Raw genomic sequence first — 14489 nt, forward strand, 5'->3', positions numbered from 1 at the left:
GCTTGATATTGATATATCTTCATTGTTCCTCTTGTTTTTGTGTAGCTTACAGTGTTGTAGGGGAGATAGAAAATTAAAATGCTATGAAAGTAATAATATGCTATTTTCATGATACAAAAATTAATATTGTAGAAAGAGATATGAGACATTATGGGGGAAAAAGATACAGTTGAGCAAAGAAAGGGGGATTAGGTGTGTTCACAAATGGTTGGTAGGAAGGATCTAGGAGGAGGTCAGGTCAGGTTGCAGTACTAAATAGACTGGCCCTATGAGACTTCTTTAAATGATGGTCTTTTGGTGGTAAAATTGCTTTGGTTATATACTTACAAATGTCCTTAATTAATTTCTGTCCCTAAAAGGAAGTTTTGTTGATTAATCATTTCCTTAAAGAAATCATACCAACCACTGTCTTCTGCAAATTGAGCTTTTGGGATTTTAGCTGTCATTTTGGTGATCTTTCTTTTCTGTCTGGCTCCTTTCCTTTAACTTCTTGGAGATAGATTCTTGTTTTCCATCAGTTCTGGAAAATTTTGAGCCATTTTTTCTTTAAATATTTCCCCCCTTTGTTATGCCTATTTTCTCTAAGTATACATAGTATATTCTTTCATCCATATCTCATCACATTTATTTTGTATTTCCCATCACCTTTTTTCTCTTTTGCTTAGAATTATAATAAAATGTGTATTAAATATCTTTTATGTACATAAAAAATATTGGAAAATTTGTTCAGGGTCTGATGTTTTAAATTCTTTGTTGTGTTCTTTAAATTTATATAACTGTTAATTTTTTTTCTTATTTTTAAAGGTAAGATTTCCATAGAGTAAAATGCATACATTTATTTGTACAGTTTAATGAGTTTTGACAGGTGTATATAATCAAATAACCCACACTTCTATCAGATACAGAATATGTCCATTATTCCAGAAAGTTTCTTTATGTCCCTCTATCATTAAAGCTCCTCCATCCCAAGACAACCTTTTCCCGATTCTTTTCACCACAGTTTTACCTGTTGTCATACTTCATATAAATGAAAACATATATTATGTATTATTTTGTTTTTTTATTTTTATTTTTATTTTTTTATTTTTTTTATTGTTGGTCGTTCAAAACATTACATAGTTATTAATATATCATATTTCACAGTTTGATTCTAGTGGGTTATGAACTCCCAATTTTACCCCGTATACAGATTGCTGTATCACATCAGTTACTCTTCCATTGATTTACTTATTGCCATTCTAGTGACTGATGTATTCTGCTGTGTATCCTATTCTCTACTATCCCTCCTCCCCTCCCCTCCCCTCCCCTTTTCTCTCTCTACCCCCTCTACTGTAAATCATTTCTTCCACTTGTATTATCTTGTTTTACCCCTCCTTTCCTCTTATATGTAATTTTGTATAACCCTGAGGATCACCTTCCATTTCCATGCGATTTCCCTTCTCACTCCCTTTCCCTCCCACCTCTCATCCCTGTTTAATGTTAATCTTCTTCTCAAGCTCTTCGTCCCTACCCTGTCCTTGGTTACTCCCCTTATATCAAAGGAGTCATTTGGCATTTGTTTTTTAAAGATTGGCTAGCTTCACTTAGCATAATCTGCTCTAATGCCATCCATTTCCCTCCAAATTCTATGATTTTGTAATTTTTTAATGCAGAGTAATACTCCATTGTGTATAAATGTCACATTTTTTTATCCATTCATCTATTGAAGGGCATCTAGGTTGGTTCCACAATCTTGCTATCGTGAATTGTGCTGCTATGAACATCGATGCAGCAGTGTCCCTGTAGCATGCTCTTATTAGGTCTTTAGGGATTAGACGGAGAAGGGGAATAGCTGGGTCAAATGGTGGTTCCATTCCCAGCTTTCCAAGAAATCTCCATACTGCTTTCCAAATTGGCTACACCAATTTGCAGTCCCACCAACAATGAACAAGTGTACCCTTTTCCCCGCATCCTCTCCAGTACTTGTTGTTGTTGGACTTCATGATGGCTGCCAATCTTACTGGAGTGAGATGGTATCTTAGGGTGGTTTTGATTTGCATTTCTCTGACTGCTAGCGATGGTGAGCATTTCTTCATGTACTTATTGATTGATTGTATGTCCTCCTCTGAGAAGTGTCTGTTCAGGTCCTTGGCCCATTTGTTGATTGGGTTATTTGTTATCTTATTGTCTAATTTTTTGAGTTCTTTGTATACTCTGGATATTAGGGCTCTATCTGAAGTGTGTGGAGTAAAGATTTGTTCCCAGGATGTAGGCTCCCTGTTTATCTCTCTTATTGTTTCTTTTGCTGAGAAAAAACTTTTCAGTTTGAGTAAGTCCCATTTGTTGATTCTAGTTGTTAACTCTTGCGCTATGGGTGTCCTATTGAGAAATTTGGAGCCCGATCCCACAGTATGTAGATCATAGCCAACTTTTTCTTCTATCAGATGCCATGTCTCTGATTTGATATCAAGCTCCTTGATCCATTTTGAGTTAACTTTTGTGCATGACGAGAGAAAGGGATTCAGATTCATTTTGATGCAAATGGATTTCCAGTTTTCCCAGCACCATTTGTTGAAGATGCTATCCTTCCTCCATTGCATGCTTTTAGCCCCTTTATCAAATATAAGATAGTTGTAGTTTTGTGGATTGGTTACTGTGTCCTCTATTCTGTACCATTGGTCCACCCGCCTGTTTTGGTACCAGTACCATGCTGTTTTTGTTACTATTGCTCTGTAGTATAGTTTGAAGTCTGGTATCGCTATACCACCTGATTCACACTTCCTGCTTAGCATTGTTTTTTCTATTCTGGGTCTTTTATTATTCCATATGAATTTCATGATTGTTTTATCTAATTCTACAAGAAATGCTGTTGGGATTTTGATTGGCATTGCATTGAACTTATAGAGGACTTTTGGTAATATCGCCATTTTGATGATGTTAGTTCTACCTATCCATGAACGGTATATTTTTCCATCTTCTAAGGTCTTCTTCAATATCTCTCTTTAGGGTTCTGTAGTTTTCATTGTATAAGTCTTTCACCTCTTTTGTTGGGTTGATTCCCAAGTATTTTATTTTTTGGGGGGATATTGTGAATGGAGTAGTTGTCCTCATTTCCGTTTCAGAGGATTTGTCGCTGATATACAGGAATGCATTTGATTTATGTGTGTTGATCTTATATCCTGCCACTTTGCTGAATTTATTTATTAGCTCTAATAGTTTCTTTGTAGACCCTTTTGGGTCTGCTAGGTATAGAATTATGTCATCTGCAAATAGTGATAATTTAAGTTCTTCTTTTCCTATTTTTATGCCTTTAATTTCTTTCGTCTGTCTAATTGCTCTGGCCAGTGTTTCGAGGACTGTGTTGAACAGAAGTGGTGAGAGAGGGCATCCCTGTCTTGTACCAGATCTTAGAGGGAATGCCTTCAATTTTTCTCCATTCAGAATGATGCTGGTCTGTGGCTTATCGTAGATTGCTTTTACAATGTTGAGGTATGATCCTGTTATCCCTAATTTTTCTAGAGTTTTCAACATAAAGAGATGCTGTACTTTGTCAAATGCTTTTTCTGCATCTATCGAGATGATCATATGGTTCTTATTTTTAAGTCTATTGATGTGGTGAATAACATTTATTGATTTCCGTATATTGAACCAGCCTTGCATCCCAGGGATGAATCCTACTTGATCATGGTGTATAATTTTTTTGATATGTTTTTGAATCCGATTCGCCAGAATTTTATTGAGGATTTTTGCGTCAAGGTTCATTAGAGATATTGGTCTGTAGTTTTCTTTCTTTGAAGTGTCTTTGTCTGGTTTGGGCATCAGGGTGATGTTGGCCTCGTAGAATGTATTTGGAAGTTCTCCCTCTTTTTCTATTTCCTGAAATAGCTTGAAAAGTATTGGTGTTAGTTCCTCTTTAAAGGTTTTGTAAAACTTTGCTGTATACCCATCCGGTCCTGGGCTTTTCTTAGTTGGTAGTCTTTTGATGGTTTCTTCTGTTTTCTCTATTGTTATTGGTCTGTTTAGGTTGTCTATATCCTCCTGACTCAATCTGGGCAGATCATAAGACTTAAGAAATTTATCTATGCCTTCACTATCTTCTATTTTATTGGAGTATAAGGATTCAAAATAATTTCTGATTATCTTCTGTATTTCTGAAGTGTCTGTTGTGATATTGCCTTTTTCATCCCGTATGCTAGTAATTTGGGTTCTCTCTCTTCTTCTCTTTGTTAGCATGGCTAAGGGTCTGTCGATTTTATTTATTTTTTCAAAGAACCAACTTTTAGTTTTGTCAATTTTTTCAATTTTTTTTGTTTCTATTTCATTAATTTCAGCTCTGATTTTAATTATTTCTTGTCTTCTACTTCTTTGGCTGTTGTTTTGCTCTTCTTTTTCTAGGATTTTGAGATGAAGTATGAGATCATTTATTTGTTGGTTTTTTTCTTTTTTTAAGGAATGAACTCCAAGCAATGAATTTTTCTCTTAGAACTGCTTTCAAAGTGTCCCATAGATTCCGATATGTTGTGTCTGTGTTTTCATTTAACTCTAAGAAGTTTTTAATTTCCTCCTTGATGTCTTCTAAAATCCATTGATCATTCAGTAACCTATTGTTCATTCTCCAAGTGACGCATGATTTTTCCTTCCTTCTTTTATCATTGATTTTCAGTTTCATTCCATTATGATCAGATAAGATGTATGGTATTATCTCTACTCCTTTATATTGTCTAAGAGTTGCCCTGTGACATAATATATGATCTATTTTTGAGAAGGTTCCATGTGCTGCTGAGAAAAAAGTGTAGCTACTTGATGTTGGATGGTATAGTCTATATATGTCAATTAAGTCTAGGTTGTTAATTGTGTTATTGAGTTCTATAGTTTCTTTATTTAACTTTTGTTTGCAAGATCTGTCCAGTGGTGAGAGAGGTGTGTTGAAGTTTCCCATGATTATTGTATGGTGGTCTATTAGACTCTTGAACTTGAGAAGAGTTTGCTTGATTATGTATTATTTTGTATCCAGCTTCTTTTAATCAGCATATGTCTAAAACATTATCTATGTTGTTGTATGTATTATTAGTTCCTTTTTATTGCGGAACAATCCTCCACTATTGGTGATATCATACTCTTTTTTTTTTTTAAATTTGTTCTTCTGTTGATAGACACCTGAGTTATTTCCAGGTTTTGGCAATTGCAAATAAAGATGTTATGGACATTCTTCACAAATCTTTGTATTATATATACACATTTATATTTCTCTTAGTTAATACAATTTAGTTGCTATGTCATAGCTAGATTATGTTTAATGTTGAATTTTAAAATTTTGATTTAGAATTAGAAAGCTGTGATTGACATTTATTCCATAAAAATTCCAGAAGCTAAGTTGGATATATTTATTATTAAATGTTTAAGCTGATTTTTGAAGTTTTGAGATGTGTTATTTTAAGTATTTTGATAGGATAAGTGCAGTTTAGATCTAGTTCATATCATCCCAGTACTTCATTGTGGGTATAAATTAAATAAAATCAGCATCTGATTAAGAATAAAAATGATTTAAAGCTGCATAAAACTACTTATGGTGGTTTTACTATTCACTTGTGGAATAATCTATGTTACAAGTGTATTCATCTGGTCTGTGCCATCACTTATACATACTCACTAGACATATACACTAAAACTTTCCAACTATTCTGTTTTAAAGAGAAAAAAAACTCTAAAAGTCACATTTGAAAGATTTTCTTTAAAAACAATATTAATACCATTACCTTTTCTACCTGTAATGATGTAAGCCCCAGAATACTGGATAAAAATTCTACCAGTTGAATAGCATTATCCTTTGCTATCTTTTAAGCATTTGAGTTTTTTAGGTAATCCCCCAGAAATCTGTTATGGTATAAATTTATAACTCAAGCTATAATACAGATCACATGAAATCCCCAATAAAAGCATGGTTCATCCACTTTATTTTTATGTTAACTGAAAGATTCTAACTTTTCTTAATTTAAGAAATAAATAAGGGGTTTTATGTAGTATGAAGTTTTATTCTCCGTTCTAAATATGTTTGGTAGTCATTTGAACTGTACTGCAAAAATGATTAATGCATACCTACTACAGAAAGATTCTTATAGCTTACAAGAATCATTGTGGTTTTGGTCAGCAGAGGATGATTTTCTATAGAGGAAAGGGAAAAATCATTGGATATTTCTACATCCAGATTTTCCCTGGTTTCAGTCAATCCAGACACAGAAGAGAATGCTGATAATTCTAGCTAAATTAGACTTTGTTTACCCACAGTTGATATGCTTTAGCCCACAGTGGCTCCACTGTCAGGGGCTGATTTGTGGGAGTTAAACAGAACCAGGTTAGATCTCCTGTGTCTAGAGCCATCTTTCCTTATTTCAGATACTCAGGTATATTAAAGCTTTATGGAGATATTATTGTATTGTCATGTAGGGCACACTGATCTGCATAAGTGGAGGCTTATGCTGGTTATAATGCTTCTCTTAAACTTAATAAAAGTATATAAGAAAGCTTGGCATATTTTTTTTTCAAAAAGTGTCATTTCCTTTTTTATTATTATATTAGGATAATTCCATGACATCAATTTTAAGATGCACTCATACTTTTAATATTAATTCTTGTATTTTAGCTATTTGATATTTGAGCAATTCTGTGCAAAGGAAAGATCATATTAATGAGACAAGTGATGACAAGTGATAGAATGGTGTGTTGTGGCATATTTCAGTTAGAAAGCAGACTAGAGGTGTACTTTTTGGTGGGAAGTATCTTGTTTCAAGAAATTCGTTCTTTGTAGTGTAGTTTACATATGCTACTTCCTTTGATTCTTACAATAACTGTGTAATTGCTTTCTCTATTTTGGAGGAGAGAAAACCAGAAGTGATTACCATTATTTTATGGTTACATTAAGAGAATTTTATTTCTGTATTTTCTACAACACTTATATTTTCTATGTGAGCTTTATGTACATGTGTTTGTTCTGCAGGGAACTACAGTTGCTTTTTAGTCACAATTTTATCACAAAAGTAATATAAATAGCATGTTTCAGTCAGGGACAATAGGCACATGTGTATCTGTGTGGTGATGTATTTTTAAGTATTTATGGAGTGTAAGGGTGTAATGGTAGCTCTATATAGTAACAGTCATTGTGTGTTTTTTAACCCAAGATTTCATTCCCATACAAATGAGCTCTGTGAAATTATTATGGAAAAACTACCAATGTTTGTCTTTCACTTAATTTATCTACACTTCATAAAAATGCTTAAATATTACTTCATCATCCTTAAATTTGCTTTGCAGTATGTGAAGTCTATGAAATAATTCTTGAATATTTATGAAGTAATTCTGCATTTTGCAGGTGTTACATACCCTTAGGAATATGTAGCTTTATTTGGAACAGAATCCTCTGTTTTTTGCATGATTTTTCATTTTTTAAAACCAAGTTAAATAAATTCAGCCATTTATAATCCAGTTATATTGACATCAGTTTTTGTATCTCTCTGCAGTAGTTTTGTTAGGCATGAAAGTTCCAGTGGTTCACCATGTCCTGATTGAAATGCTAGGAGAATTGTTTTATAGGTAATATGTGTGTATCATTATATATATGTTGTGTATCCCCACTGTAAAGTTCTATTTTGCAGAATGCTTGGATAAAATCAGTAGCTGCAGTTGATAAAACAGAACTAATCCTTAAATGAGTAGATTTTAGGGACTATGGGTGTAGCACCGTTATAGAGTGATTGCTTAGCATACATTAGGCCCTGAGTTTAATCCCTAGCACCACTAAGAAATGGAGTCGGGGTGGATATTAAGGATCCATACCCCACTTTACATACAAAACACAGAAAATTATATATGTGAGATTATACATCTGTTAATTATCTTGATTTTGCAATTCTGCAACCTATACTTACATTAAAACATGTGGTACAGTGTATGTGTGTATGTGTGTGTGTGTACATATGTATATATATAAAACTTTTTTGGTCAATTAAAAAGTAAGAGAAGTGACATTACTCCATAGAACAGAAGGTGAAATAGGAAAGGTATAATTTGATTATTCACTAGAAGCAATTACCCTTATCTGCAGGGATAGATGAAGATAGTAACCTTTATTTTACATTGTACCTGGACTAGAAGAAAAAATAGTATGTAAATGTTTCCAGAACTTTGTAACTGGGAAAAAAGGCAAGAAGTGATTTCTGATATATATCCCTCAATAAAACATTTCCAAAAATAATCTTAAGCAACTTTATTTTATTTTTCCTGATGCTGGAATTCAGGGTGTTATGCACTCTGTGATTGAACTACATCTCCACCTCTACAAAATAATCTTAGGGAAAAAATACCCTTTCTTAACTTTCATGTTGTTGTTCTTGAGAAAAGTATGGGAGTTATCTATTTCAACAAAGAAAACTGTGCAGCATCAGTGCAGGATCAATACTTTATATGCCTGGTGGTATAATAGTGGTGATAGGCTACCAATTGAAGGTTGTACAAGTTAGAACTCAAATCTTTTTTTATTGGCATAATGTTCATTTTAAGTGATCTAAGTTTCTCCTTTAGTAGTTTTGTGCCTATGATATTGTTTTCCTCAGACTGGAGCAGGTGTTTGGCTCATGAGGAGCCTATGGGATGGGGTGCTATCACACCTTGTTTCTCAAAGTAGGATCTATGGATGAGCATCAGCATTATCTGGAAAGTTGTTAGTATACAGTTTTGGCCAGCTCTGAGATTACTTCATCAGAATCTGCTTTTAAACAAATTCTCCAGATGATATGCATGCATATTAAAGTTTGAGAAGTTCTGCTATAGAAGTCATATGACTTGGCCTCTGGATGATGAACAGACACTTCTGTACCCAATGTTATAAGGAGATAAAGTCTTAGAAATTATTAGAATAATAAAACAAATATTCACCTTTAAGGCATATTTCTCTTTAGAGATTATCCAATTTCTGTAGTAAAATGTTTTTAATGCATTTCTGTACTTTGTTTTTAATCTTATCCACAAAAGAATATAAACTGTGCTTGTTCAGTGAGATAGTGGATCAAGCTTTTCTCAATGAGTTTATGGTCAGGCACTTATCCTTGAAATTTAGGTTTCTGCCATAAGCAAAATTGTTATTCTGGGATGTGACCATGCAAATTTATTATCTAGAGGGCCCCCATGTATGGTTAAAAGAGAGATTAAGAATATAGTGCTCATTTCAGCTAGTTAACCTTTTTCTATCAAAGTAAATACATCATAGTGTTTCAGTATATTTAGTGAATGCTAGAATTTAGATCAAGAAATGTTACTGTCTAGATATAAGTACCTTCCCCTGTCAAATTTAATGTTAATTTTTTTGTTGCATACTCTACCTTCATTTTGTTTAAGGAAAACTCTTTTGTTTGCCTTTTGCTTCCAATATTTAAAACCACCCTTCAATGTCACTCAACTTCTGAAATGACTCCAGGAGTGAATTTACATTTCTGGTGGTTGCCTTGGTGTGTCACTTTGTTTTTAGGCAGGAATCCCTCAGTACAGAGTTTTGCTCAGCAGTATAAACAGTAAACCACACAGGAAGGGGAACTATTCTTGTTGAACCTGGGGTTGTGCCTTTCACAAATGCTGGGAAGAGGAGTACGGTAGGGTCTAGGGTTTGAAAATCACTGTCAGCCTAAGAACACTATTGTAACTACTATTAACCTAAAGACCTTCTGTAACCTTCCTTTGTAAAATATAAGAAAAAGATTACTTTTTCACAAAATTTTTTCTTGTCCCCACCACATAATTTTGATTTTTTTATCCAGTAATTTGTATGGCACATGTGACCCAGAAACCTCTGTGGTAGGAGACAGCTGCACATAGTCACTAAATGTAAAATGTCTTCAACATGTGGGACCTGGGACAAGACACAGAGACACAAAGCTAGCTCCTAAGAACATAGAACTTTCTGGCCATACACGTGAATGATATATCAAACATATTAATGATATAGCAGATAAGGGACCATACCATAAAGTTTATTGCAGACAAGGAATTATAAGAGAAAATGATGATATAGTTCAAGGATGTAAATGTCATTTTCTTCATTTACCATGCTGAATATATTACTTTTTGAAGTTTGTATATAACATATTTTAAAAATACTGATGTTAGAGGTGGGATTGTGTCTCAGTGATAGAGTGCTTGCCTAGTGTGTGTGAGGCACTGGGTTCGATTCTCAGCAAATTTTTTTTAAAAAATAAGGTCCCCCAACAACTAATAAAATATTAAAAAATACTAATAGTGGGTTTTATTGGCTCACTTATGCCACAGATCTTTTTCTCTATAAATTCTCAGTCACAGACTTAATTCCTGAGTTTGGGAGGTACTGCTATGTATTTTATATTGATTTGATAGTTTTTCCCTATTAGAAAGGTCTGTTATTTGGCTGTGGTTGTGGCTCAGTAGTTGAGCGATTGCCTCACATGTGTGAGGCACTTGGTTCAATTTTTAGTACTGCATATAAATCAATCAATCAACAACTAATATACACACAGTATGTATATATATATATACACATACATATATATGTATATAATTAGTCTTATTAAAGGAAAATAAAATATTGTTAGAGACCCCTTGCTTTCAGGATGTTTTAGGGGAAAATACATTTTGACTTACATAGGATTTAAATGGCAACTTGCTAATAGATAATTTTAGGAGATTATTTAAGTTTCCACTTAGGATGAGTTCAGATATAGTTGTGATTTTACTGAAAAGTGCTATGTAGTCACATCAGATTGCTCCACACTCATGCCCCTTTTGCCCTACAGGAAAATGACTCAGGCACTTTGGACACGGTGGGCGCTGTGGTTGTGGACCACGAAGGGAATGTTGCTGCTGCTGTCTCCAGTGGAGGCTTGGCCTTGAAACATCCAGGAAGAGTTGGGCAGGTAATTAATTACAGGATTCTTACACTAGCTTTCCAAAATGAAACATGAAATTTTCTAGTTCACAATTTTTAAACCACTAGGGATATATTTTTTTCGCATTAGGAAAAGTAAATATCATTATTCTTTTAACTTTTGTCTAATATAAATTAAAAAAAACTTTTCAAAATAATTTCTTAAAAAAATTCTGTCTAATATTGATAGGGATCTTTCTGATCTTTACAACTGGTAATCCTAGTTTTACTACTTTCAATGGGCTGAGTACTGACCTGAATATTTAGTAGATATTTAATAGATGTGTATTGATTTTCATTGTCAATTTTGTGTGTGTATGTGTGTGTGTGTGTGTGTGTGTGTGTGTGTGTGTGTATCACTCTCTTTAAGACCAAGCTTTGTCTGTTTGCTTTTTAGTTAAAAAAATGATTTTAGAGTTATATTTTTAAATTTTTTCCATTTAAGTAATGCTAACATTTTGTTTGACATTCTACATCTCTCTTCTGATTAATCACTTTAGGCATTTTGTAGAATAACTAGAATTTCAGGTCACTAACACATGAAATCTAGAAATGAGGATGGTCTGATTTGTGTGAAATTTGCTTATTTCCAGTTCTCTTACATCTTCTTTGCCCCATCCTCCCCATCTCCAACCTTCAGTTTTATATTGAGAATGAAATTTAAAAATTCATTTGATTGTTCTAAGCATTCTGAGTATAACCAATTTGGCCCATTACTTAGGGGCTTAATTAATGAGTGTTGAGTATTGAGTGAACAAATTAATTATTCTCATGGAGTCTTTTAAACTAGTTGCGTGGAGGTATTTTTTAAAACTAAGTATTTGGATTTTGTCTTGTGTATGCAGTATGGCTTATCATGCTGTGTGCCCCTCACATCTGAGGAAGAGTCAGTGTCACAGTTGCTATGGTTTTGATGGTTAGTGATACTTGAAGCAGTATGTCTGATTCAGGGAAGATACCTTTGCAAAGCCCCTAGGAATATTCCTTGGTCTTTCCTTTATGTGGGCAAGTCACTTACAGTTCAATACTAGGGGGAAGTGGAAGGGAAGAGTAATTACTTTTGTGCTACACTTTGCCTTCCATATAGGGGACTTATGGAGAATGATTACCCAACAGTGCTATGAACTCACGACAGAAGTCTTTGTATATCCATGGTATTTGTCCACATTATATAACCTGTGTATTTTTCAAGTTTGGAATAATATACTCAAGCTTGGCATATCGTATTTGGATGCCCTTGTGGAGGAGAGAGAAAAGCCAACAGAGTTGCCTTCATTGCCTAGTAATTCTCATGATTTTCTCATTGTTTTCTGTTTGTTTTAGTTAGCAAGTAGCAACAACAGAACAAAAGATAGGCTATAACATTTAAAAAGTCTTGAAGCCATTCTACTACCACACATGGGACTATTCTGGAAAAAGAATACTTCTGTAAAATTTATGTGTTTATTTGCTCCACTTGGCTAATTTATGAATATACAACTGTGAGAGCTGAACAAAAAATCAGAAAAGGACATGGCGGAAAGGAGTCAAGGTACTTACAGGAGATGAAGCTGTTTAATTGGATTATTTTGCTGGATAAAGGAGATGTGATAAGCCTGAAAATATGAATCATCAGATGAGAGGTAAAGAAGAGTTTTTCACAGAATGAAACAAAATACAAAAGCAAATTGTATCAAAGGTTAATTATTTTTTCAAAATGTGTTGAATTCAGTGCACTTTAAATGCTTAAATTAACTACTTAAAATTTTAGCATATTACCCTGTATTGAAAGCACTGCAGATGAAAAAATAGCAATTTGGATTAGAACTTCCTTCTTTAGTTCACTATAATGATTACACTCACAATTTGGACACAAGAAAGGAATTATTACATTCCACTCCCACTTCCCCTCATGTCACCCCATATAAACACACAATGAGTTTAGTGGGTAAGAGTATGGACTTTAAATTCAGGTAAACCTTTATTCTAATCCCATCTCTCGATTTCCTTTCTCCATACCTTGAGTAAATTACTCAACATCTCTAAGCTCCACTCTCTATAAGTGTAAAATGAGGATACTAGCTACCTTACCAAGTACTAGAAGATTATATGATGTAACACTTTTAAACTGTGTATTGTAGCCCCTAGTTATAACATCCATAGCTACTGTTTATGAAGCACTTGTTTTGTGTAATAGGTTGTGAATTTATGTGATCCTTTGGCAAAACTATGATAGTGTATTTTTATCATCTTTATTTTATAGAAGGAGAAACAATGGCTGTTTAGTAATAATAATCACTTATATGACCTACTTTTACTCCACAATAATAACTTTAATAAAATTTTACTACCAGAAAGAAGGAAACTTTTAAAAATGTATTTTATTTTATTTTGTTTTATTAGTTGTTAAAAACATTATAAAGCCCATGACATATCATCTTTCATACATTTGATTCAAGTAGGTTATGAACTCCCATTTTTACCCCAAATACAAGTTGCAGAATCACATCGGTTACACATCCACATTTTTCCATAATGCCATATTAGTGACTGTTGTATTCTGCTACCTTTCCTATCCCCTACTATCCCCCTCCCCTTCCCTCTCATCTTCCCTCTCTACCCCATCTGCTGTTATTCAATTCTCTCCCTTGTTTTTTTCCCCCTTTCCCCTCACAAACTCTTATATGTAATTTTGTGTAACAATGAGGGTCTCCTTCCATTTCCATACAGTTTCCCTTCTCTTTCCCTTTCTCTCCCCCTAAAAATATATTTTAAAGTCCTGCTTAAAGTTGATGTGTTTTCAACAAAGAAGTAGATAAGAGAGAGATAACATCTTGTTCTTTCTCTCATCTTACCTCTGACTGCCTCAGCCTAACCAATTTCAGAAGGTTAAGAAGGAAGACAACTTGAATTCATGATATTAAGGGAAAGCATTATAAAGGGAATTTGCTTAGAAGAAACAGAGGGAAGCATAAATATTCTTACTTTCCTAGGGTGATAACTTCCACTGGCTTACTAAGGGGTATTCTTGTAGATTTTTGTACTAGTTTTTTTGAGTGCAGACTCCTGGTCAAAGTAATTAAGAGGGATGGAAATGATGATGGGAAAATGTTCAGAGTTTTCAATGAAGAATGATGAACCTTTCCACTAAGGTCTTGTGTTCTCTTGAGACTTTGTCTGCCCTAGCACCTGCTGCAAAGAGTACCAGCTGAATGGTTACTGTACAAATCTGCCAGTATTATTCTGAACTCCATGTGCTAAATCACTTCTAAAGGGCTTTCAGTTGCTACACTGGCCCAGAAGTTTTGAGAAATGAAACTAAGGCATGTATTTTAGAATCGTAGTGTTTTCAAAGCCTGTAACAGATTTCCCCCTGTCTGTCATATTTGAAGTGTCCTGTTGAGTTCTTGGTTCTATTTTTTTTAACAAGACTTTTGTTAGTAAAAACTAGAAAGGGCAACTGTAGGTCACATGAATAAATATCCCGGATTCTGAATTATTTCTCAAGGAAAGTGATTAAGAGAGGAGGGAAGGTTGTTTGTCTGAAAATCTTGGGGAATAGCTCACAATTATATGGAAGTTAAGGTAT

At 33.9% G+C, this 14489-nt stretch overlaps 1 protein-coding gene across 29 annotated transcripts in view; it reads left to right on the top strand.

The window, feature by feature from the left end:
- The window catches only part of Tasp1 (taspase 1), a 288360-nt gene that overhangs the window by 94381 nt on the left and 179490 nt on the right, over positions 1–14489 (top strand). For 26 of the 29 annotated variants that reach the window (XR_005728944.2, XR_005728942.2, XR_013439542.1 and 23 more), the window contains one exon: positions 10791–10910. The exons of the other annotated variants lie outside the window; for them this stretch is intronic. Coding sequence is in view for 19 of the 26 variants with exons in the window: in XM_005320468.5 (XP_005320525.1) it covers positions 10791–10910 (120 nt within the window). In the remaining 7 variants the exon portion in view is untranslated. The remainder of the gene's footprint in view (positions 1–10790; positions 10911–14489) is intronic. 29 annotated transcript variants of the gene reach the window in all.

Source organism: Ictidomys tridecemlineatus, chromosome 5 (genome assembly GCF_052094955.1).
Source record: "Ictidomys tridecemlineatus isolate mIctTri1 chromosome 5, mIctTri1.hap1, whole genome shotgun sequence".
Classification (NCBI taxonomy): domain Eukaryota; kingdom Metazoa; phylum Chordata; class Mammalia; order Rodentia; family Sciuridae; genus Ictidomys; species Ictidomys tridecemlineatus.